The sequence below is a fragment of the Camarhynchus parvulus genome, chromosome 7, assembly GCF_901933205.1.
Source record: "Camarhynchus parvulus chromosome 7, STF_HiC, whole genome shotgun sequence".
Taxonomy (NCBI): domain Eukaryota; kingdom Metazoa; phylum Chordata; class Aves; order Passeriformes; family Thraupidae; genus Camarhynchus; species Camarhynchus parvulus.
This window is the reverse complement of record NC_044577.1, coordinates 11,376,270-11,402,995: the sequence shown is the minus strand read 5'-3', so window position 1 is coordinate 11,402,995 and position 26,726 is coordinate 11,376,270. Positions and strand designations below refer to the sequence as shown.

General features: G+C 38.6%; 1 protein-coding gene across 1 annotated transcript; it reads left to right on the top strand.

Moving 5' to 3' along the window:
* The first annotated feature begins 491 nt into the window (after window positions 1-491).
* Window positions 492-26,455, top strand: MPP4 (membrane palmitoylated protein 4). The gene is given in 22 exon segments (XM_030951982.1): window positions 492-516; window positions 4,884-4,943; window positions 5,496-5,617; window positions 6,512-6,589; window positions 7,281-7,361; window positions 7,912-8,043; window positions 9,997-10,078; window positions 11,191-11,276; window positions 12,239-12,310; window positions 12,741-12,937; window positions 13,984-14,048; window positions 14,825-14,842; window positions 15,852-15,890; window positions 16,618-16,638; window positions 17,900-17,914; window positions 19,394-19,435; window positions 20,229-20,399; window positions 21,147-21,227; window positions 22,188-22,281; window positions 23,078-23,186; window positions 24,808-24,942; window positions 25,903-26,455. Coding segments are annotated over 22 exon segments (1,917 nt in total). The 3' UTR covers window positions 26,095-26,455.
* The last annotated feature ends 271 nt before the right edge of the window (window positions 26,456-26,726 follow it).

The following is a 26,726-nucleotide window of genomic DNA, read 5'->3' as shown; positions in this document are numbered from 1 at the left end:
TTTGTGTATTGCTGTAACTAACAAAGAAATGAGTTAACCTGCAGGACCTTTCCAGCTGGATTGCTTCAGGGTAATTACTCTTTTCTCTTTTTTTTTTCCTCTTTAATGGAAAGCTGGGTATTTCCTGTGCTGCAGCAGAAATCCTGTAACCAGCCACAGAAGATCAGCACTCTGGTGTTGCAGATTCTCACTGCAATCACAGGCACAGTAGCTGCAGATAGACCCCAAGTGATGAGCAGCCTATTGACTGGGAAAATTGATGAGAATAAGAAGCTATTTAGGTGAGAGATGATGTAAAGTAGTTTTTTTATGCAAGAAAAGGGTTAAGGGGATTTGTTCTCTTCCCCCTGGTAATGAGTAGTTCTAAGGTTAGGTTTCTGCGGATTAGAAAGGAGAGGCTGTCCATAGATTAGCTGGGGCAGTGAGGTTACTTGCTGTGCTAACATCCAACAAATACTCTTTCCCTCTGGAAATTCGACATGAGCTGAAACATGGCGTATTCGGTGGGGTTCGCAGGTAAGAAAATTTGCACTGTACTGAAACCACTGTTCTGCAAGGATGCATTTTCCCCATGTAAATGTGAAATTAGTTTCCTCTCATAGCTGAGAGGATACCTGTTTAATTCTTGTTAGCTAAATATTAGAGGAGTGTATGAATGCGGAGTAGGAGCTTGAAAGGGAATTTTTTCCTCAGTCCTGATCTTCACAAAACTATACTTGTTTTAGAAATAGGTTAGGAAACTACCTGTTCTGGTATGTTGAGAGATAATGCAGAAAAATGTGTGACTGATGTGGGACTGTAAAACAAATCCTTTTTTGAACAACCTATCTGTGTACTTCTAAGTTGATTTAGTATCAATACAGTGGTTGGTTGGTTATTTAGGGGAATTTTAGTAGTTTGATTTCTTTTCTGTAAGCCCAAGCTGTTGGCAGTAAACATCTGGAAGTAAAGCTGGCTGCCCCTCATGACTGCATCCAAGTGTTGTCTGAGTGCTGCTCTTTTGGGGAGCGATGTTTTGGCAGCTCTTAACCCACGTAAAAAAGGCACTCTTCCCAGCACTGCAGCTCTAGGGTTGTAGGAGGGAGGTAGAATGAACCACCACTGAATAGATCTGAGTACAGAGAGTAACAGCACAAATTACCTCACATGTGCAGGTGTGATTCTGTGAAATCTCACTGAATGCCTGGTGTGCACATAACATTTTTTCAGTTTTTTTTTTTAAACTCTACTGCCTTTGATTTCCATTAAGAGGTGCTTGGGTATGAGATAAGGATAAATGGTTTCAAAGGCTTAAGTTGTGTCAATTTATTCCATTAATATTTAGCATTGCTGCTGTAGCTAAAATACTTTAGTGTCTCAAAAAGTATACAAAAGGAGGATCGTTCTTTACACTGACTAGAAAAGAAGCAGTCAGACTTCAATAAGGACACTGGCCTAATTAAGCTTATTTAATGCAGAACAAAAAAGTCCTGAACAGGGCATGTGCTTTGAGTTGTTGAATCTTTCCCTCCATTTTTTTGCCTAATCAGTTTGCTGATTTAGAGTGGCAACAAAAGCTTTCACAGAGTGTTTCCTTCCCTCAAGCTAATTTGCAGTCTTCAATGTGCCAAATCATTAATTTTGGCAAATTTAAAGGTAGGAGTAGTTTTCCTTGTAAAAGGCTGAAGTTTAGCATATTAACCAAAGCAATGTGTAAGAGCAGGGGAGTGATGTTCTGGATGTCAGGTTCTCTGGTGTTGTCCCCTTCAGAGGCTCGACAAGATGCAAAATTGTCCACTTAAAGACAATTCTGAAACTTTATTAAAACAGGGCATAGGTTCCCTTGCAGCTCTAGCTTTGTATCAATAAGACCTTCTTGTCTGTCTGACAATTAGGGTCAAGGAATTTTATACTCTGCTGCTGAAGGAGTAGCTCAGATTTGGGATAACTGATGTCTGCAGACTTGAGGTGACTGACTAATTTTGACTCAAATTCTGGCACACTCAGTGTGGATATCCAGTTCTTTCTCTAACAACAGACAAAGAGAAATGTCTTCTATTAATGAGCATCTGTAATTGCGTGCAATACATGTGAATGGGAAGGCCCTTACACTGCCTGGGAGATTAGTCAGGTAAGCCTTTTAGCAAGAATTTCCATCTAATTTATTTAGATCCCTGGATGAGGAGACCCTGAGCTCTGGCCTTGGAGTCTATGTAGATACAAGTCTCAGGAAATAAAGGCACAGTAGTAATTCTACATTTATTTGAGCTCTGACCTTTGCCCTTAAGCAAGCAATCCAGTAGGTCTCTTTCTAAAGAAGCAACTCTTCCTCTCTTCTGGTAGTGACTTTTTCAGCATCTGTTGCTACTGAGGGCTTCTGAAACCTGGCTTCACAGTTGGAAACTGCTTTCCTTTTGTTGCGTGTAAATACAAAACAGCTACTAATTTATGACTGAGGTGAGCTGTGGGGGTCAGAATTTGACAGATTTTGATGTTCAAATACTGCTTCTGTTAGTGTGAGCATAAACTCTGTGGTTTAAGATGACAGCAATGGATGGAAAGGTTTATTCCTAGAACTCTGATAGCTGTAGCTGGGGATTTCACTCAACAAGGCAAGCAAAACCTTCAGTAGCTTTCCCAGATTTTTAGGAAATCTGAGGTTCACGTTCAAGATAAACTGTGTCCAAAATTTCTAAACACACTCAAGTTGCTCCCATATCTGTTCTCTATGGAAGCTGTACTGATACCAGAAGCTGCAATGCTCTGTGGGGAAAAAATTAATCCCTTTAAAATATTCAAGGGGAAATGATATTATTTGTTTTTTAGCAGAATCTGAAATATTTTAGCATCTCCAAAAATGTTTTTTGTTTCCAAGTGCTTTGTCTCCATTAAGAAACAGGTTTTCATTACTGGATTTATATGTCCTGCTTTGTTAAATCCATCATTAGGCAGATCAACTAAGCTTAAAAATGGGGAAGGCAAATTCTTTAAGGAAAATAACTGAGACTATTGAAAATATTAAATAATTGCAGCTCAAACCCCAGTTGTACTGGGGGAGGATCAAACTATAATTTTGTGAATCTTTGAAAGAAAAAACGTAATTGTAAAAGCAGTCTTCAGGTTAGAATTTCAATAAGATGTACCATTGAATGTCCTGTAGAAGTAACTTGAAATGAATTGCCCAGATTCAGTAATAAAATACTTGAGTCATAATCTCATAATTTATGATTTTTTTCTCCCTTAATTTCCACTGCCTTTTGAAAGCAGTTTTGTGATTTAACAGGAGAGAAAAGTGTGTTCTAAAAATAAGTATTAAATGCAGTAAAAGTGACAGTAATGCCTTCTGCTTTTGTAAGCAGATCAAGATAATACTTTTCCTGCTTGTACCTTTGCTGTTTTCTATCTACAGAGCAATCTAGAGGAAAATGGCTGCCTTTTTACTTTATTAATCCAGGAGATAACCTACGGTGTATTTAGCAGAATTTGGTGTAATGCATTCACTGTGCCACACTGGAGTTCACTATTGGCTGAGGTGCTGAGATATTTGATGTTAGTTTTTTTGCTTGTAGTCGAAGTTATCTCTTGAGTGGCCAGTTGAAATATTTAATTCTTTAAGAGTAATCTATAATACTGCTAATCATGACAATACCTTTATACTTGTATCAAGTGTGAAGTTAAATCAGCTAGGATGTAATGAAGATTTTGAACTGCTTAAGAGCTTTCATACATAGATTCTTGATGCTTTAGGGTATAAATGCAGTATGTGGTGTTCCCTGGGGAATTTCCATACCACTTTGAGAAGAAGAGTTCAGAGAATTCTCTGAAGCAATCCTGTACTGCATTGTTTGCAATGAACAGCAGATTGAAGAACTTCTTCCAGTTTTAGTTTAAGAGAACATTATAGGCTAGTGATAGGTTGCCACAGAATTTTAAGGGAGGGAAGGAATTTGAAAGAAAATTTTAGAAGGTGCATATTTTATTTGTGGAAAGGTCATGCAACATGGATACATATTAATTAGTACATGTTGCCTTCCTGCATTGCTTAAAAATGCTGATTTTAAAATCTAAAGAAAAAAATTAAGTAGTATATGCTGCTTTTTATAATTAAAGAAATCAGCCACACATTTTTAGTTTAGCAAATAACTTCTTTGATTCCATCTCTAAAAGTGACAACCTATTATAAATTGCCTGAGAGAGATGATGATACCCACAAGGTAAGAAATGGGGTTTTTTATCTGGGCTTGGGGTTTTTGGGTTTTTAACTCATTGTGAGGAAATAAGAGAAAAATAATGAAATCTCTGTGGAACAAATCCTTCAAAGACCTTAAACTCTAATAGTGATAGAGACAGGGATCCCTTTTTTCAAAATCATGTCTTTGCTCAATGAAAATTCAGTAGAAATTCCAGTCTTTCAGTTTTAATATTGTGTCAATATTAAAATTAAATCTAATGTATCCTTGAATATGATTATTTTCCAAGCTATATGGGTACAAAACAAGATATAAGTCTGTAGAAAAAATTACGACTTCTCATGGTGGTACACTTAAGAAGCTGGAGAGCTAAAAGATGGACCAAACAGCTTTCTGTGTTCGATGACTTAATGAAGCAAGCAAGTGACAATTCTATAAAGACATTAAAATTGCCATACTGCAGTTGAGGTTTGTCTGTCTGCATCTTGGATGGTACTGGGTGGCTAAATTTACACATGGGACTCATATATTTATTTTTTACACCCATGGTGCACTTTAAATACAAATTATTGCCCACCCCTTCCTTTGTTTTTCCTCTGCTTTCTTATCAGTGTAAAATACCTGACATTATTCTGATATGAGGATGCTCTTTTCCCTAGTTCATCAGCTCTCTTTGTGAAACCAATGTGATGTGAATGCAGTATCCAAAGTGAGTGGAATCTCCTTGAATAAAGGAGAAGATGGAGGTGCCAACAGTCAGCCGCAAAGATAATGGTAACTTTTGCATCTCTTTTTCAGTTTTTTTTCCTCTTTTCAAAAAGTTCTATTCCTTGATCTCTGTGACTCTTCTTCCATTGAGTCATGAGAGAGATGAATGTGTCTGAAGTATTACTGCTCAGCAATTTGAATGATTCTTGATGTTCAGTGGTGGTATGCAGCTGACTTAAGAGAGCATCAGAGAAGAATAGCTGGCATTTGTTTCTGGCTTATAAGGCCAAGGAGTTTTTTGTTGTTTCACCTCTTATAGGTAGGAGGTATGAGCTTGAACCCAGACTGTTACATGTGACATTGCCTGCATGGCTTTCTCTCAGGTCAGTTGCAAATTGCTAGCATTGACCTAACCTGCTGGCTAATAACGTTCTAAAATAGCTCTTATGCAAGAGTTGATTGGAGGAAAAAAATCAAGGCAGACAGGAAATGTCTGTGCATTTCTTAGAAGTACAAATTGAGGAAAGGTGCATTTCAAAGGTCTGGGTCACAGTTTGGTTTTGGTTGGTCTTCTCTTTGTACTGAAGTGTCTTGCGCTTTTCTGTTTCTTGGGCTCAGGTGTATCTCATGTTCTGACTCTAGTGCTGCAAGAGCTCAGCTTGCTCTGTAAGAGGGATGTCAATGGCGTTGGCATGCTCTATGAGCTGCTCAGATCTCGCTGGCTGCAAGCACTGCTCAAGGTAAGCTACCACACAGCTGGGGGAGCAAGGTCACCTACAGAACAATCTCCAGGGAATAGCTACTTGACTTTGCCATATAAGGACAATAAATGCTTATTTACACTAAGTGCTGATAGTCCTGATGTCAGTTCTAACATCAGCAGTCACAGTAGACGAAGCCATTTATGCTTTAAAGGAAAATAAAGTGTTCTCTTCCATAATGTCCTAGACATTTAGGCTCTTCTACTTTTCCTGTCTGTATTAAGTCCAGGGGACAGACACTGAACACATCATTGCTCAGTTGTCTTTCCTGTTCTTAAATTTCTGTATGGCTATGCATCCCACTTCTTCGCCTGTGACGTATTTGGTTTTGCATCCCATTCATCTGATGTGTAATTGAAGATCTTATACTGTTAGAGAACAGAGTTTTGACTGTTGTTTCTATCTTGAGAAGAATTTTATCTCTGAGACAAATTCTGTAAAAATTCGGCTTTTCTTTAAGAAGGATTTTTAAAGTCTTCGATTTTTAAAGAGGAGCTTTTACTGGATAAGAATGCTCATAAGGGTATTTTAAATGCAGAAATTATGCCTTCAACTAGAGGAAGGAAACAGGCTACAAATCAGAGAATTTACTATCAAGCTATTTACCTGTGTAGACAGCTTTTCTTCTAGGAAAATTCAAAACTACAGTATAACTGGTTAGCTACCTGATAATAGGGAAAGACATTGAGTTCAAGACTCAATTCCAGATGTGTCAGATATTAAGAACTGAGATTGCAGACTCTGGGGCTCTAGTTGGATTGAGAAGTTTCCAGAAGTAGTGTTGTCCATTGCCTGTCGTGTATGTATCTATATGATCATGTGAACTGGTCAATGGCATCATTGCCTTGTTTTGTCTGTCATGGCATGCAACAGATTTATGAATGCCTCCAACAGTATCTTGGAAAAAGACCAGCTCCAGTCACGCTGCAGGCACGTGCGCTGAGTCGCGAGGTGAGATTGTGTGCACAGTTTATTGCTTCACTTACCCATACCAAATGAATGCACTCTGCTGCTGTTAAGTGTTCTGGTATTGATTCTGTGTCTCAGGTCTAACCACAGTATGTAAACTTGAAACTCTGCTTACACATCTGAAAAACTACTCAGCAGCCCTTACTGGGGGGGGGCAGCACGAGAAATGGGCACAGCTGTCACTGCTGGACTATGCAAATCCTGGCCAGTGTAATGAACACACATGTTAATTGTTTAATCACTGACCACATATTTTTCTTCCCATGTAACTCTGTGGTTCAGTGTTATCGCTACAATCAAGCAGAGTGATGTGATGATATTGAAAGGCTTTTTAGATTTTTCTAATTATAATAGTTGAATTCTAAATCTTTTAATTAGTGGGAGAGCTAATGATGAAGTAGAGAAACTGAGACCAGTGATGAAATTGGTTGAGAGATGGGAGCAAAAACTGATTTAGAGCACATGGCACTGTGCCTGAACTAAATTAAGCCTGGCTGAGTGTTGTGCAGCTGTGGTCATATTGTCAGTTCTAGAGCAAACCATATGGACATCCTCTGATTCACATAACGGGGGGGCTTTACACTGTCTCCATTCCTTTACATTCAGTGCAGAGCTTTCTAAAAGAATTGTCCTCTAGGATCCATCTCAGTGCTTATTTTCTTACATTTATCAGGTGGTAGAGTTACTGCATGAAGCCCCTCCGTCAGGAGAGGTCAAAGAGCTAAGACGGCTACTGCGTTCTCCACACTTCAAGGCAAGTCCTGCATAAGGAAAGAAAAAGTTTGCTTATGGAGCTCTCTGCAGTGGGAATGGAAATGGATGGGCAGCTGTTCACAAGAATTGGTAAAGGGGCCAGAAGAGACATAGTTTCCTAATGATGAACTAATCTGATCATGAGATCAAATGTGGACTGTGTATCTGAAGTACCTGCAGTGGGCTGCATTTTACTTAAGGCTGTGTTTGAAAGCTGTTTCTTACAAAATTTTTAATTATGGACAGTTAATGCACATATATAAATATCAAACCTTCCTTGAAATTGCAGAACCTGTATTCTTAACCCAAGAGCAAAATAGAAATATTTCTTTCGTATTTTGAAGGTTTTCCACAACAAGCAAAGGAACTGTTCTTAAATCAATCATGGTTTGCTTTTATTAGTGGAAAGAAGAAAATGTCAGTATGTGCAAGGGATCTGTGTTCACAAAGGAAGGCATTCAGTGATTTCTGACCTGTCACTGTTTAAAGCTCTTCTGTTGTATGATCTTTGCTTATGGGTTGGTTGGTTTGCTTGTTTTCATTTGTAACAGGCCTTGCTATCTGCTCATGATACTGTGGCCCAGAAAGATTTTGAACCAACCCTTCCACCATTGCCAGACAACATACCTGAAAATGAAGAAGCTATGAGGATTGTCTGCTTAGTGAAAAACAACCAGCCTCTGGTGAGGGACCTTTCTTGTGTCTGTCAATTTTTTTTAAGTTAGAAAGAATTAATAATGCATTGGATGCATATTGGTTTCTTCCCAGGAATGTCATGGTGATTGTGTGCATTGTCCAGATTTTACCGAATCACAAGAATTGCTGAGGTTGGAAAGGATCTGAGAAGACTGTCGAGCCATGCATGGTGTGGGTGTAGGTTGTTCAGTGCCTTGTCTGCTCAGGGTTTGAACATTTGGCAGATGTATTTTCATTATATGAGATAAAACCAAACTGGACTGAGAGTTATTCCCATGGCCAAAACAAAAAGGAAGGGAGGAAAGTTCTTTAATAATCATTTGTACTTAGAAGCAGCAAACATTGTATAGCTTAGCTAATCTGTTTTAGAGAAAGATAGCTGTAATATTTGGGATAAAAAAGATTTCTAACTGTCAATCAGGTTATTTTAGTGAGATGGAAGTTGAAGACATTGAAGGACTTTGTACTAAATTATGACCCTGGAAACTACAGGCCTGTCAGTCTCACTTCAGTGCCTGGTAAAGTTACAGAGAAGATTACTCAATAATTGAAAAACACCTGAGAGACAACACAGTCATTGGTTACATCCAGCACTTCCTGAGGGGAAATTCTTGATTATCAAACCTGATTTCCTTTTATGACAAGGTAACCCAGCTAGCTGATCAGGGGAAGCCAATTGATGTAATCCTTCTGGAATTCAGTAAAGCTTTCAATACTGTCTCTCAGAGCATCCTTCTGGACAAAATGTCCAGCACACAGCTGGATAAACACATTATGGGATGGGTGAGCAGGTGGCTCGTGGGTTGGGCGAAAAGGCTTATAGTGACTGGTGTTACATCAGTCTGGGCACTTGTCACTAGTGGGGTTCTGCAGGGCTTCATCCTTGGTCCTGTGCTCTTCAATAGCTTCATAACTAACCTAAACACAGGACTGGAAAGCGTTCTGAGCAAGTTCATAGAAGATACAAAACTGGGAGTAGCCATTGACTCCCGTGAGGGCAGGGAGGCCCTGCAGAGAGACCTCAACAAAGGAGAAGGCTGGGCAATCACCAACCATGTGAAGTTCCACAAGGGAAAGTGCTGGATTCTTCACCTAGGATGTATGAACAGACTGAGGAATGACGTGCTAAAAGCAGTGCTGTGGAAAGAGACCTGGGGGTCTAGGTCAGTGGCAAGTTGGGTATGAGCCAGCAGTGCCCTCCTTCCAGGAGGGCCAAGCATGTCCTGCGGGGCATCAGGCACAGCATCTCCAGCTGGGCAAGGAAGGGGATTGTCCTGCTCTGCTCTGCACTGGGCCAGCCTCACCTCAAGTGCTGGGAACAGTTTTGGGTGCCATGATATAGGAAAGACATGAAACTGTTAGAGACTGTCCAAAGGAGGGCCAGGAAGATGGTGAAGGGCCTTGAGGAGAAGCCGTGTGAGGAGTGGCTGAGGTCACTCAGCCTGGAGGAGACCTCACTGCAGTCACAACCTCCTGTGAGGGGAAGAGGAGGGGCAGGCACTGATCTCTTCTTTCTGGTGACCAGTGACAGGACCAGAGGAAATGGCCTGAAGTTGGGTCAGGGGAGGTTTTAGATTGGATATTAGAAAAAGTTTCTTCACCCAGAAGGTGGTTGTGCACTTGAAGAGGCTCCCCAGGGAAGTGGTCCCAGCACCAAGCCTGACAGAGCTCAGGAAGCATTTGGACAATGCTCTCAGGCACAGGGTGTGATTCTTGGGGATGGTGCTGTGCAGGGCCAGGAACTGAACTCAGTGATCCTTGTGGTTCCAACTCAGCTTATTCCATGATTCTGTGGTTACTGCTATATCCATGTTGTGGTAAAAAAGGCTGTATCCCCCAATGCCTTTGTGTCAGCCTGAAGATCAGACTTGTGATATGGAAGGAAACTTACTGGGGTCCTTTGGTGATCAATGTGTTTTTTCTGTGTTCTTACCTGCCAGGGTGCCACCATTAAACGCCATGAGATAACTGGTGACATAACGGTTGCCCGTGTGATCCATGGTGGGCTGGCAGACAGAAGTGGTAGGTGCAATTTGAAACAAAGTGATACATAAAACTGAACTTGAAATAAGATATTTGAAGTAAGAAAATACCTTAGCTTCTGCAGTTAATCTTTCATTATAGAGCAAGATGATGTGCACACGGGACAGCACTGTAAGCAGTGATGCGTTGCAGTGACTTTCATTCTGACTTCATAGATTTTCAGATGAATTTGCTGTTTTAGACTGAGTTGATGAAGAAATCAGTTTTCATTATGTGTTCTTGGCACTAATGCCTGGATATCCCAAATTGCAGTGTAGTATGCACATTCCCTAATGGAGAAATGGTAAACATCAATAGTTGGTGATTCTAGAAGATAACGGGTTTAAGGAATATGTAATAATACTTTTTGGCACTACTCTACTAAACACCTTTCTTAGCACTAGTAGCTAAGCAATCTTGCAAGGAGTTTCCTTGGAAATGTTACTACTTTGTCATCCTAGAATTGAATGTGTTCCATGTCCCTTAGTAAATGTAATGTAATTAAAATGTAAAACATCAGAAGTAAAATTCAATTGCAATCATTATAAAATAGTTCCTTTTAGTATTTTCTGGCCTTTGTATAGAGAAGAAAACCCAACTTGCAGAAAATAGCTGATTAAGTTCCTAGCTAATATTTTTATTGAGTTAAAGGAACATGGAAAAGAAAACAATATTGTGAAGACTTTACTATAAAGGACAGAGAGGAGTCCCAGGACCTCCCACTGCACCTGGAGTTTTTAGGGGTCTGATTCCAAGTCAAGTGGTCTATTAATATAGGATAGGTTCATAATTTACTTTGGGAAGTGGAGCAATATTAAAATGTTTATGCTAATTTTTAAGGCAAATGATCAGTAGATTGTAAAGATGTCATACGGGGGAGTGGGAAGGATTAAGAAAGCTGAAGCACGCAAGCTCCTTGTGACCTGCAGCAGTCTGCAGTCCTGTCTGGGAGCAGTGCAGCTTGAATCCAAAATGCCTTCCTCCATACATGGAGCATTTTAATGCTGACTTAAAACCTGTGATATTTCTGTGTGACCCTGCCTTGCCTATTCAAGATAAATCATGCTGTGATAAAACTCCTGCTGCTGTTTTCATATTTGTTTTCATGGTAGGGTTGCTGTATGCTGGAGACAAACTGGTGGAAGTAAATGGAGTTCCTGTGGAGGGACTTGAGCCTGAGCAAGTCATTAATATTCTGGTATTTATTATTTTTTAAATATGTTTTCTACTTCGCACCTTAAGATTATTTGTTTGCTCCCTCTTTTACACACTCTTGTACATGAGAAAGACTGGAATTTTTAACAGAAAATTCAGATTGTTTCCTTACTGTGAATGAAGTTCCCAACTGCTCATGAAATCAGAATATATTAATTAAATCTTAACTTCTGTTCTGAGCAGAAATTACCTTAACTGTGACCATTCCATCTGCAGCTTCTGGGAAAAATTCTAATTTATTCAGCCTTCACTGATTCATAACTTTTTCTAGAAGTGCCACTCAGAAATATTCCACAAGAAAGTCGTGGAAGGCTGCTATTCTAATTAGAGTCTATGTTAAAAAATGCAGTGAAGCAGAGTGAATGAGCTTGTAAGCTACACACCTTACCTTGCAAGAAAAGGGCAGTGTAATTACTGTCTCATGAAGAAATCTTTTGAGGTGTCCCTGTTTTGTCATTTTGTGCAAAATTTTTCAGGGTTCTTAACTGTAAAGTGCCAGCCAGCAAGGTATTTCTGTGTATAATCATACCAAGTCTGTGCCATTGCCTTGGTTGTACCATTTCTAGGTATAAGAAATACAAACACCATTAGAATGCTTAATTACTAATTTTTTTTCCTCCCCTTTATATAATCCATCTAACCAGACTGCTACTAATTTAAATAAGATTTCAGTAGAAAAGTTTGGTATGAATCAGTGCTGAAATTACATATACTTACAATGAAACATACATTGCATTAAATTAAAAAATATTTAGCAAAACTTTGATGTTTCATTCTTGAGTTTCCTTTTGGAAAAAATATAGTATTATCACATTGACTCTGTCTACCTGAATTCTACCTGTAACACAAACATTGCAGTATCCTCAAAGCCATGCTATGTCTTGCCTATGTTTGATTACTTGTGTCGAATACCAACCACATTTTAATTATTTTCTAATCATTTAGGCCCTGTCTCAGGGGACAATTATGTTCAAATTAATTCCAGTTTCTGATCGGCCTGTCAGCAACCAAACAACAGTAAGAAACATTCTTTTTCTTTTCCCAGACTGGTAGCAGTAGTGCCCAATTGTGTGATACAAAGACATGGTGTTGCCTGGAAGTTTGTTGCAATCCCTAAAGTGTTACCTTGCCTTTATGGCTGCCTCTCAGCTGACATCATTATGGTGTTGCTGAAGCAGTAAAGACAGTAAGTAGAAATGTAACTGTGTAATAAAGGCACTTTCTGAGTGATCTACAAGTTGAAGGCTAGTTCTTTTCATAATGTATGAGATAAATGGGCTTTTTTTTTTCTCATTTAATGAACAGAGAGCATTTAAGGCTTGATCTGGTTTTTAAAACTGGACTTCATCATTAGACTGAAGCAATCTCTGGCCCTGTGACTGTAAAGCCCATGTTGTACCCATTCTAGACTTGGCTTCCACTCACTCCTGCATGTTTTCTTTGCTAGCTGTACGTGCGAGCCATGGCAGATTACTGGCCCTTGCAAGATCCTGCCATACCATGTGCTGATGCAGGTTTGCCTTTCAAGAGGGGTGAAATACTCCAGATTGTGGATCAGAATGATGCTCTCTGGTGGCAGGCCAGGAAAGTTTCAGATCTCAGTGCCTGTGCTGGACTCATACCCTCAAATCATCTTCTTAAAAGGTAAAAAAATCATCATTTTCCTGATTTCTGGTTCAAAAATCAGCCAGTTATTCAAAATTTTCCTAAGTTTTGTAGCAGTATGATTCAGAGTGACATCTGACAAACATCTTTCCTCTTTCTAATCTCTGACTTCTTGCTATTTTTCCCTTAAGAGCACCTGTGTGAGAGGAGGCTTTTGAAAGCACCTGTGTAATCTCAAATTGCCATTTAGGAAATTTGCAGCACTTCTCCAGTCTCCGTGCTGGTTGCTAAGACATCTGGTGGAGTGTAGCAGCCGAAATTGAGGGCCCTGACTACTAAATGACCATCATCTATGATGAAAAAAAAAAGCAAGGGGAAGAGAGGGATACTTAAAGCATGGTATATTTTTAAAGATGTCCTGTGATGCATGAGTGACCTCTTCAGCTTCGGTCAAAACTGAGTAGACCAGATTAGAAGAACAGAGGAAAAAAAACAAACACTCAAGAAAGAACAAGGGTCGCTTGCCTATTATTTTCTCATAAATAGACCATTATTTTTACACTACATGCATTCAGAATCAGAGTTCTTACACTGCTGTAGCAAACTTTTCAATCTGATCCTTTAACCACACATCCTGTGGTACCCCCAGGATAATGTAAGGCCATGCACTAGCACATGATAGACTTGACTTTAATAAATATAAATCTACCTGCAGTGTATAATGCAAGGTGAAATGAAACTGGGTTGTGACTCAGACTGCATGGAGGCAGCAGTACTACTACCCCTACCTGTGCACACTCTTCTACTTCCAGGAGTCTGTACCACAGTATGGCTTATCTTCCTGTACTTTTGTATAAATTAATAGTACTTCTGGGCTGCTGATTTGGAAATTTGAATACTTCTGATAGCACACTGGTTTTATTTCAGGTCTTTGCAGTGGTCTAAAACATTGGTAATGTTTCAGTTCTTGCTGTCTTCTCTCAGTTCAGTCCTGATCAGTCTTACATGTAAGCAGTGAATCTGACTGGAGCATAATGTGCTTGTGAACTGTTTTCTTTAACTGTGATAAATTTATTTCTATGTAGGAAGCAGCGAGAATTCTGGTGGTGTCAGCCCTTCCAGCCCCACCTCTGTCTCAAATCATCAATGTGTGAGTGAAAAGTTACTTGAGCAATACAGCAGGAAAGAAAGATCTTGTCTCTGTTTCAGGGATACTGAAATAAAAGCTTGTGCAGTTCAGCTTAGTTCAAAGACATTGTTTCTGGAGCCACATTGTAACTTTCAACTGTGTTAACTATCCCCTGAAAAAAAAACAACTTACTGATAATTGTACCTGGAGTACTGATGGTAGAGATGGTTGTCTCCAGTGTACTTGAGATCTGACCATAAGCTGTGATTTCAACTTCTTCTAAAGTCTCTATGCTCTAGGACCTAACTGGGCCAGCCAGTTCTCTCTAGGAGAATTGGCTGTAAGTCTTGAGGTGACAATTGTCCTGGCCTGGATTTCTGGGGACGCAGATACCAGCTCTGCCACTGAGAAGTGCCATGTTTGCAATGTTTCTTTGCCATTGAAAGCTATTGAGAAAATAATAGAACTTATTTTCTTGAGGTCTAAAATAAGCTATGCTGCCTTTGAATTTATACATGATAACAATCCCGAAATATTATCTTCTGCCAACTATAATTTTCTGTAAATATGCAATTATTCCCAGAAAAAGAATGTTCTTTCTGTTTCTTCTGTCCCCATTTCCTTCTGTGGTTCTTTATGCAAGTATAAAATTTTTCTCTCATGATAAATCCCAGGGGGCATGTGTTTCATTCCCTAGGATTCTGCTTGCACTGATTGCATTGCTTGCTAGAGCTGAGGCTCTCTTTCACCATAATTTTATTGCATTTTAACTGCTTCAATGGATATGCTGTGAGCAGTAAGCACTGTGGAAGAAGGTAGGAAATCACATCTGGACAGCATTGCATTTCTGTACCTGGAACCAATATGACACATGGTTTTACAGGCTTTTAAAAAAGTTGTCAGAAATTAGGCATTTTGATAAATACATGTGGAAGAAGCCCAAGTTCTTGGCATTTTGTGTGCTTAACATAATTGAAATCCAGCCTTTTTTCACCTAGTAGATGCATACGTTGTCTTAAAGTGGAAACCTTAGCTGTGCATTATCTATAAGGGAAGTGACAGTTTGAATGGGTTCTTTGAGGGAAGAAAGACAAAATTTCCTCTTTCTCTTTTCTTCTCCTTCTTTCTCTCCTAGAGCAGCTCCCAGGGAGTATTTCTTTAAAGGATATATATGGGCAGAATGTGATTGATAGATACTCTGACAAGTGCCCTGTAACTGGAAAATAGCTCCTGCTGGCCCTATCTGAAAGGGTGTGCAAGAACAAAACACAAACAGTGCTGTATTGTGAGCCCGTGAGATTGCCCAAGCTCATGTGATCAGATTTCTGAGACATAAATTGATGTCGTCTGGGGATTGAGAAAGAGCTGAACTGATCTTTTCCTTTTCTTCCTTGTAAAAGTAATAATAAAAATAAAAAGCAAAATACTTTCCTTGAGTGTAGCATGTTGGAAAAATATTTAAATGCTATAAGACAGAAAATTATATTCCCTCATGGTAATACTTAATAAATAGGTATCTACTGGATAAACAGATTGACACGCATGTTAAACCTTTCATTATTTGAAGAGGAGAATTCAAGTTAGATGCATTTGTCTCTCTGCCTTCAGAGCACTCACTTAAGAGTTTTTGCTCAGTGTAATGCAAAGAACATCACTAAACTGGAGTTAACAGTTAAAATTCTTAAAGATGTCTAAAGATGATTTGAGCTTCACCTATCTTGTTTCTGATGTCTGAGTTCAGTCTTGTAAGATCTGTAAGGGTGTTTTTCCTCTCCAGTGGTTTTCTGATTCAGATGAATTTTTTTCCCTTGTGTTGATCTGTAGAGGATGACATGCAGATTGACGAAAAGTGTGTGGAAACAGGTAACTGAATTCACTTGAGATTATTCTATTTGCTTCAAGGCAGTATCTAGTTTAAAGCCTCATTTCCTAGATAAAATCACTCATTCTCCTAGTGAACTTAATGGTAGAAAATTCTATTTTTCATACCCTGAAAACCTCCTCTCGTATAAGTGTATTAAAATGAGCTGTCTGCAGTTCTGGTGTACAGTGCTTATAGTCAAGTGCTTTGACCAGCACAAAAATATTTGCTTGAATGAGATGCAACTGCTTTGATACAGGTGTTGGATTGTGGTTGTAAAGTTACCATGCTTTTCTGCCTATTGCTTATTTAATGGCACAGATTGTTGTGGTCTTGGAGAACCCACACAATTCCTTGTCAACAAATCCCTGATCTTGGGAGAACAAGGAGCAAGAATAGGTTTTTGCTTGTGAACACTTGAGTGTAAAGATTGGTAGCTTGAGTTGCTTCCTAAAGCAGTGCAGTTCATTCTTTCTTCTCCAAGGTAATTGAGAAGCTCTCATGGAGGGATGTGATCCTGTAGGACTGTGTGAAAAGAGATGAAGCAGTTAATTTAAGTATGGTGAGCTGAATTTTGCCACCTCAGGGTAGAGGCAGCTGGGGAAAGTATATGTGAGACAGACTGACAGAAGCTGGAAAACTAATTTCTGATTCTGATATTCATTAGAAGGAAAAGAATTAAATTTTGAATTTATTTTAATATCTTTGCAATCTGGATTACTAAACAAGATGAAGAAACATTTGAGTCAGGTAAGTTCCTCTGACCTAACTCTGAGTTCCTTGTAATTGTTCTGCTGTGAGAAGGGTGTCCAGAGACAAGCATCTTAGAAACAAGCAGGTGGCAAAAAACCAAAATGCCACTTCAGCTTCAGGAGGAACTATTCTGGCTTGAAAAGCCATTATGTAAAATCCTGTTGCTTTAACTCTTCCTCTTGTTCTCTGATTACCTTAGTAGTAAGGTTTCTGTCCTCTTATCCCATGAGTGTGAATGTTTCTTCTCGTGCATCAGTAGCAGACCTATTTATTCAGCCCTCGTCAGCTGTACCCGTGCAAGCTGTGACAGCAGGGGCTGCAGTGATGTCAGCAGATAATTGGATTACCTTCACTAATATGCAGGCCTGAATCCCCAGTGCCTGTAGGAGTTGATGTGGTAAAGAGGAAAGCTGCTTCTAGATTCCTGATTGTGGGCATGGCTGACATACAGGAAAGAAAAATGCTTATAAAATTCATTATTTATGTATAAAAAATACAATTAAGAAGTACTCTTTTGTTGACCAAGCTGATATGGGGGGTTTTGGTTGTTTGTTTGGGTTTTTTCTTGGGTTGTTTTTGGGTTTAGGAAGCAGCTGCTTATTTACAGCACATTGAGAGTTCTGCAAAACTTAAGTCTTCTAAAATAAATCATTTGTCCCCTAAAATAAAACTACTGCTAAACTTCTCATTTGAAGTATTTGGTAATCTTGTGGAGAAGAGTGTCATTTTACCTTAGATTTGCTCTTCTCCACAAGGTCTCTACTTGCCACTTCTTTCTGCACCCACGTCTCTTATCACAAGCGTTTGTTCTCTTCTACCTCTCAAGCAATGCCCAAGGCTTTTAAGGCATAACCAGCAGGTCTGCAGGGCAGTCTTTTGTTTTCAGGCTAGGATGTTTCTGATAGCTGCACTTGGGGATTACTGTTGCAAATCCTGCTCAGGGCTGAGTCAGCTGTCTGCTGTATCCACACTGTCAGAGGAATAAAGGTGCAAATATTTGCTATCCTACGTTCCACTTTGACCACTTTAAGTAGTTGCAGATTTTGCACTACCATACTGAAATAGATGCTCCAGTTCTTGCATTCTCTGGGAACCAAGAATTAATGCTCAAAGAAGCATATTTTAGATTTAATGTCTGTAGTGCCTGTTTCCTACATTCCCTATGCATTGGACAATGCTGGTTGGATTTTTTGTTAGATCATGGTATAGACTGTCTCAAAACTAATTGTTTTATATCTGTCTCTATCTGATTCTGCAGAGGAGCTTAAAGAAGGTAACACTAACATTTTTTTCCCTGTCTCCTGTAGCAGTAATCTAATAGAATTTATCTGTGTTTATGCTTTAGCAGGAACTACCACTCTTCTTGCAATACCTGGTAGCTGAATTGCTTGTTTCCTGTAGGATTCTACAGTGCACTCCATACCACAGAAGACAGGGTAGATAAAGCAGAAATATTTAAACATGTTTGAATGATGACTCAAGAGACTTGAAGATAGATGGGCATGTATCAGCTGAACATTAATTCTGAACATTGCCCGGAATGAGCAGTTTTGTGCTAAGGAATTTTTCCCATAGTCATTAACTAGTTGTTAGTACATCTAGAAATGTAGGAATAAAACTGTATTGTAAAGGTACAAGTAATGAAGAGTGTATAGCTGTGAAAGGGAAATTAACATGCATCTAATTTTGTTTCAATACTTCCATGCTTATGAGATAACTGTAAATCAAAGAGTGCTAAAAGTATTTCAAAGCTTTGCAAATGAAAATAATGTTTTTCCTTGGAACAAATACTGCTTTTAAAGACATGCCTATGTCTTCTGTATCTCATTCTTGCTTTAACAAGGCCTAAATAAAGGGAATGCACAGCTTGGATAACTACATGTGTGGTCAGGAGAAAATAAGGAATACTTTTTGAAAAGAAAGCTAAACACTGACAACATTTTTTTTCCTTTGTGATTTGTTTTCAAATCACCTTTCTCAAATAGTTTCCATAGTTTCTGAACATTGGTGTATTAGAAAATTGGTATGTTTGAGCCTTATACAAGAGATTTAATTTTTTAAAAATACAGAGTTTTAGAATAGTGAAATGAATGGTGAATTCATCTGAATAGTGAAGCCTCCATGATGAATAGCATGAGAATGAGGACAAAAAGAATTGGAGGAAACAGGTTAGGTTCACATGTTGGAGCAGATGTCACTGATCCAATGAAGAAAAAGAAGTAATAAAATCAGGTCTTCATTTTGCCTGAAATATCTGAGCAGGCACAAGTTGCATTTTCCAAATATGCTATAGGGCAGAAACTGAGTTACAAAGTTTTTGTTTCTAATTTTGAGCTTCTAATTTTGACTTTTTACTATTGTTTTAACTAAAGACTTCTTGTAAGATAGATTTCACCTGAAAAGCTTAAATTTTGTGGAGGTTTTTTTCACTAATTTCAATTTCAAAACATCATTGTCTGGCACGTAGATATCTTGGGAATGAGACAAATAGAATGTTAAGTTTCAAATTTCATTTAGGAAGTACCAAGACGTTCTATGTTTATTTTTTCTTGCAATAACCCTTTTGAATTGGTCAGGTGAAATATTTTGATATTATAGAGTAACATGCTTTTAAAGTTATATTAAGCATCATACTTCCACATATTTACTGAAACTCCTTTTTTCCTTGGGATCAGCACTAATTGTTTGCCATCTAGCTTTTAAGTTTCACTTTTCTTTTTTATTTCATGAGTATTTGTTCTTTGTATTCTAGAAGAGGAAGAATTTGGTGAATTTGGTCAACGAGTCTTTATTGGTACGCAATAACTAAAGATAAGTAAAATGTTTGGGGCTTGATCTAGCTTGAGTGCTTGAATGAAGTTTAGTAAAAATCTTTGTTCTTTATATCACCTAAAGACTTTCTAAATGGAATACAGTTTACTCTGTTTTCCAAACATCAGGAAGTCTCTTTCCTCCTAATAATGCTCAACCTCTCCATTTAAATCTTCCTGTTTGATTTCTACAGAGACTTGGCCACTGCTATTTAAACTTGACTTCATGATTAATTTTGCTCATTTTGACTTCAAATGAGAATAATCATGAGGGCTTTCATTAGAAAAGTACACCTATATGTGAAGTTTTCAGAGTTGGATGGTCAAATGAAGAAACAAACCTACCTCTATGATTATTAAACCATAGTGACCTTTAAAATACATGTTCTGGAGGCTGGAGCAAATGTTCCAGACCTGCCTCAAGAGAGTGAACCACCTACAATATCAAAAAAGTTGACCTGTTCCCTAGGGATGCCTTGGGTAGTCCGAAACTTCTCCTCCAGCTTGTTTGGGGGATCTTTCAGAAGCCTTTACTTCCAGGCTAATTTTCAGGTGACTTTCAATGGGATTTACCAACTCTGTAGCTGTCACTTAATGCTCAAAATTCTACCAAGCTGTCATATCAAGTGCAGCAATGACATTCACTAACCTTCCCCTTGCAAAAACCTCAGAAGAGGTAGTATGTTATGTGGCTTAGCAAGAGGCCCTCTGGGCTAAAGAGCCACTTGCCTGCACTGGGCTGTATTTTCCAGCATGCGCCTTTGCCCCCCTTTGCAGCTGGGTTCCGCAGGAGCATGCGGCTGTGCCGCAGGAAGGCCCGGCTCCAGCAGCAGTCCTGCTACTCCCGCTGCCCCAGCAGCTGCTACAGCGCCCTGGCCGCTCCCTACGAAGAGGTGGTCAGGTACCAGCGGCACCCGACAGACCGGCACAGGCTAATTATCCTCGTGGGTAAGAGCTTAACCCTCCCCAGGCACATTTCAGCACGGGTTTCCTGCTGCTGATTGCAGTGCTGACTGTGTAGGCAGTGCTCAAAGCAACACTTCAAGAATTATTGTCATTTGGCCCCATTATTTGGGTTAAAGTTTAATGCAGGTATCATCTTCTTTGCTTGAGATAGTGAGTGGTAAAAACCAGTAATAATAAAGTCCTTAGAAGAAGCTGGTTATGAATGCTGGCTGATAATGAATTTTATTAGGAAAGCGGTTCTGTTTTATATTCAGCTGGGACTGAAAATGATGAGAAAAAATTGGTAACTTATTAGAAAGCATCTTTACATGGAGGCATTTCTACAACCAGTGTTAAATGCATAGATATAACAATAATAAGAAGAATATTTAACTCCAGACTAGAACAATGTCAATAATGGACAGTATGGAAGGATGCCTTTAATAATGCTTGTTATAGGACATACTGCATTAAGTGGGATGCAGGCTCTCAAGGAGACTTTAACTGTAGTGACTGAAGGGAAGATGCTGTTCTGCACTGTTCTATGGTCCTGATAAAGCAAACTGAATAAGGGCAAATCCACTGTCCTTTCTAAGTCTGGAAGTATTTGAAAAGTTTTTTGTTCTAAAGTAGTACTGCTGAGTTGCCCCCTGGGTGTGGCTATATTGCTGTGGAGAGATTTGTACCCTGTTGGTAATATTAGCTGCTGTTACCCTGTCAGTAATATTAGCTGCTCTTCCAACTTTCCAGGTCCCGCAGGAGTTGGTGTGAATGAGCTACGGCGAAGGCTGATCACAAGTAACCCACGAGAGTTTCAAAGTGCCACACCTCGTATGTAATGCTTTTCTTCTTTCCTCCCCGACCCCAATTCAGACATGAATAGGAAATGCCAAGCACCTTCCTCTTGCCTTTGTGTATTTATACACTCTTTGCTCTATGGCTGTTTCTTCAGCTCTACTGAAAGGCAGTACTGCTTGCTTTCTTAAGGGTCAGTTTAAAATACTATCTATCTCATTTTGGCAAATCAGACAAAGGTATGTTCAAGTTCCAGCTTCTGAAACCATTAAAAGCTTTATGGATATGAAAAGTTATCTGCATGATTTGGTTTAACTTTAGTGTTTTCTTTTCCTAGATTTAAAAGAAAAACATTTCTTGGAGATATTTTAAGTTCTTAGGGTTTAAGTACTCAAGTATGAGAGTGAAGACAACAGAAGTTGGTGCTTAATAGGCTTTGCAGCTTTCCTTATTAGCCTTCCAGTCTCAGATGAGACTTATGCAGCTTAACTTCTGACGTAACAACTGAAATTATTTCTACCTGTGCTTATTTGGTTCTTGTAATTTAGATAACCAGACTGGAAATTATGTATCCGAAGCTAGCTAAAAATTCATGACTTAGCACTTAAGGTCCCAGATGAGGGGAAGGTACAAGTGTGGGAAACTTGTGGGATTTTTCTGAAAGAACCTTAAAAAAAATTGCCTCTGAAGAGTAAAGAATTGTGCAACCAGTTCCAAGGCAGTTCCTGATTGCTTTGAATCATAACTATTTGGATTAAACTACTCTTCCATTCCTAGAAAGACAGTTGTGCTTTGATAACTTTTAATGATTTGTCACTGGCAACCATCACAGTATATGGGGCTTTTGTTTTGGATTAACAAATGGAAATAACTAACATTATTATTTATGAAAATACTGATTGATCGTTCTTCATGAAGTTCTCATTTTCACTTATAAAGTTACAATCATTTAGTTGCAGCTGGTTGGTGTTTTTTTTGTGTTATATCATCCTTCAGACACCACTCGTGTTCAGAAAAGTTATGAAATGAATGGTCGTGAATATCACTACATATCAAAGGAAACTTTTGAAAACATGGTGTATAGTCACAGGTGAGTAGGAGAGATGAATTACATTTTTATTACCTAAAATGCAACATGATCCAAGAAAATACAGTTTTGTAGTTGGTCCCAAGTCTGGGCTCCTCCACTTTTAAAACGGTGTATGTGTGGTGTAAATTTGTGTCAAACTACTTGAGACTGTTTCTTCAAAGACTGTGTTTGTGCAGTTGCAAATAGCTCCTCCACAATTAATCTCAGAATCCTTCTAAAAGGAAGTGGGCTCTCTAGTCCTGAGCTCATTAGATGTGCTTGTAAGTTATGAGTTTAACTCTCCAGGAAACCAGACTGCTTTTGAAAATTTAGCAGTAAATCAGACCTGTTCCTGACCTACAGCTCCATTGCAGCATCTCTGCAGTGATGACACACAAGTAGTTGAACTGTAAGGGCTAAATATTCAAAAGTGTCTGCTCCTTTCTATGCATCAATCATCTCTCTAAGACAGACCAGCTCAGCGCTACAGAGGCGACACTCACTGAACTGTGCCAAGTACTTTGAAATCTTCAGACTTAAGAAGCTATTTGTAGTATGTAATTGACAAGTAAAATCACAGCCTCTAAACACAAAATTCATAAAACCATGATGAGTAAAAAATGCATGTTTTGGAGATGAATTGTAATGGTTTTTGTGCCTAGTGTAGCAGGGAAGAGCAAAGGTGAACAGTATTCCGTGGTTTTTATGATCATTCAGTCCTGATCACTGGATTGTATTTGAAGATTTCACTTTTAAATGGAATCTTTTTGAAACTCAAATGCTCTTTCATTTTCCTTCTTCCTCATCACTGTTGCAGAATGCTGGAATATGGGGAGTACAAAGGGTATCTGTATGGTACCAGTATTGATGCAGTGCGAACAGTCCTCGATGCAGGGAAGATCTGTGTCATAGATTTAGAACCACAGGTGAGTGGTAAAGGGGCAGGGAATCTTCTGTAAGGAAAAATAATTTTCTCTATATTCTTGAGCCATTGGAACAGTGTTAGTTGCTTTGTCTTGTTTTTCACTTTACCTTGTGGTGCTAATTAATAATAGATTATTCTTTTCATGTGTCTTAGGGGGTGGTGGTGGTACTTTCAGTGACAAGTATGTTGAGACAGTTGATTTTTTACCAAGCCAGCAGCTGCATTATCAGTTTGCATGGTATGGAAATGAATTTTCATACTTACTTAAAGTAAGGATTAGTCTTTCACATGGGCACCTGTTGCATGGGATTTATTCCTCCTCCAAGCCCTACTGTTGAGAGTTCTGTCCTTCTATTAGCAATCTCAGAACACCTTTTGGAAACAGCAGCAACACTTGAAGTAGTCAAGCAAAAGCTGAAAAATTTAGTGGGCCTTTGTGCCTGCATTTCTCTCCAGAAGTTACAGCTCTTAGTAACCTGCTTCTTCACTTAGATACTATTTGGTTTTATTTTCCTTCTATTTTTGCATTGAATTTGCTGATGAAGATAAGGCTAATAAAAGCCTGAGCTTGTAAATATCCAAGATACTTAGAGCAGTGTCTAGCTAAACCTTGCTAACCTCTGAATTGCTTGCATATTTAGTACTTAGGAGCTGTTTGGGCTATGCTGTTTAAACATCTCCTCTAACTGAATGTAAAGAGTGACACCATAACTCAGTAATTCAGTAATTAGAGGGATATTTCCCTCTAATTATGCAGAGCCAATGTGTCTGAGCCTTAGGCTGGCAGTGGCTTGTGCTGCTTAAAATAAAAATTAATTTTTTAAAAAAATTAATTAAAAATTAATTAATACAAGATTTGCAGGGTACTACTCAAAAACTGAAACTGCTGTAAGAGGTAGATGAGGTCACACCTAGAAACTGTCCTTTGGGTTTCTTCTGTTACATTTTTAAGCAAAGGGGTAAAAGAGGGGTGTTGTGGTGTGGGGTGTGTAATCTTGCCACTTGGACAAGATTTTTTTTTAGGGCATGAGTTTAAAGGACAAGTATTGGAAAGGATATTAAGTAAGACCAGTGAGGTAGCAGAACTACTGCTGTGTTGCATACTTTATTTTAAATCTGGTAGTTTGACCAAGTTTACATGCTATGATTTTCTTTAGCTTTTTTTTTTTTTTTCATTCCCTCTACTGCTCTGCAGTAATTTAAAATTAGGAAATGTTACACAGTAAAGGAGTTCTGAAAGCAGGATACTTTCTTCCAGCATGGAACAATAAAGAGGTACTTGTTCCAAAAGTAGCTCCCTTACAGTCAAAAAAGAACAAGTTTCAAATGCATCTTTGGTGTGGTTGATTGTAGAGATCTGTTAGTGACACTGTTCCATCATTCACTGGTATTGAAAGCATCTCCTAATGAGGCTACCAAGCAGAATTAAGTAATTGTGTGCTACAGTTGCTTAACAATGTCTGCTCCAGGGATTATTAGTGGGATCTTTTTCAAGTAAGTGTTCCTGAAAAAAGTGTCTCCTAGGTCTGGGGATCACAGTATGTTGTAAACAACTGGCTTTTTATGGGAGTAAAGCTGGGATGAATGCACTTGAAATACTTTATTTTACTCTTCATTTGTAGGGTATACAAATAGCCCGGACCCATGAGTTAAAGCCCTACATTATATTCATCAAGCCACCCAGCATAGGCTGCATGAGGCAGACTCGTAAAAATGCCAGGATCATTACGGATTATTATGTGAACATGAAGTTCAAGGTGAGATTTGGGAATAAAAGAGATTGAGTTTATTAATCTGAGATTCTGTTACTAGAACATAATGCATTCTACTATGCTACACAGTTAACTCTTAAAAAACATTCCTGTGTTTTTAGGATCAAATCTAATTATTATCTTTTTCTGCGGATTTTGTTGGGATTTCTTTTCCCCTTCCAGAATGGCTTTGAAGCATAAGAATTGTAATTTGTAACCTAGAGGGCTGAGGCACTTCGCTTCAAAATGTATTACAGGAGAAGCTATTTTGCATATTTTTGTTTTATTTAGCTGTCTTGTGTCAATATTTGAGTCAACACATATTTACTGTTTGCATTGAAATACTTGGAATGTGCTTTGTTCAGTAGTATTATTATTTTTTTCACAATTATAAGAATGTATGCTTAGTGCCAGTATCAGTCCTATACTAAGTTCTGTAGATAAAACACAGATCCTACTTGTAGGAAATGTATCTCTTATATTTAGAATATATACAGCCCTTTGACACAATCATTTCCATGCAAATCATCATCAAATTTAGTGTGTTAACATTTTGGAGACCTCAGTCTATAACTATGTGGAAATGATTCATGATTGCTATGACAGAAAGTAACATGGAACTGGGGAAATAAACTAAAATTTGGAATAAGAACACAAGCATTAGTAGATTTACCTTCCAGTCTCTAACATTATCTGCTCATCATTAGAGTAACTGTTTTAGGGCAAATGGAGAATCCTGAGACACAAGGTACTTCCTTGGGAAGCATATGGCAGGCAGCTCAGTTTTTGAGACCTGGAACTGACTGTAGCAGAGGTACTTTATTATAGCAAACTGTAAATGAAGTAAAGCAGACTGACATTATCTATTCACCTCTTGTTTATGTGGACCAAGGTGTTTTGCAGATGCTGTGCAGGTATTTTTCTCTACACAACACTGCAGTTTTATGGACTTATTCTGTCTCACAGGAAGAAGACTTACAGGAAATGGAAGAATCGGCTAAGAAAATGGAAGCTCAGTTTGGTCAGTTCTTTGATCACGTGATTGTGAATGACAATTTACAAGAAGCATCTGCGCAGCTGCTGTCTGCAGTGCATCGTGCACAGGATGAGCCCCAGTGGGTCCCTGCAGTATGGATATGCTCAGACAATCAGCCCTAATTCTAAGCAGCAGGCAGCTTCAGAAAGATTACAGCTTATGTTTTACTTCAAGAATAATCCTAATGTCAGGATTGCAAGAATTTATCTTTGTACGTGAGGGATTTGGAAGAGGATTAGGAAAGAAGCTCCAATGGGAGATATAATCATACTATGTTCTGTGTAGCTTTTGAGCTTTTTATGTTACACTTGGGATCTACTTTTGTACAAAAAAAAAAGGAAATACTGTGAGTACTCAATTACAAGAATAAAGAAAAATCTATTTTGTAGCATGTATAGGTGTTATTTACTTGCACATAAGTTCAGAAAGGTCCTTTCCTCTCTATTATGCTTGTTCTGGTTCTGTGATGCCTTTACATTCTGGAAGCCTTACAAACTATATTAAGTCAGAATGTGCTTTTTTTTGCATGGTGGCTGTCAATAGAGTATTATTTATGAAGGTATTGGTTTGTTGCTAATCCTTTTTACCTTTTAAGATAGGAGTGGTGTTGGCATAATAGGTATTACTCCAAAACCTAGTTATTGTCATAATATGTGTAAATATATCTTTTCTGCTCTTCCATCAACTCAGATGAGTACAAACTGATAGAATGTGGACTTACTGAAGAGGAAGATAATCAGAAAACCCTTCTCTT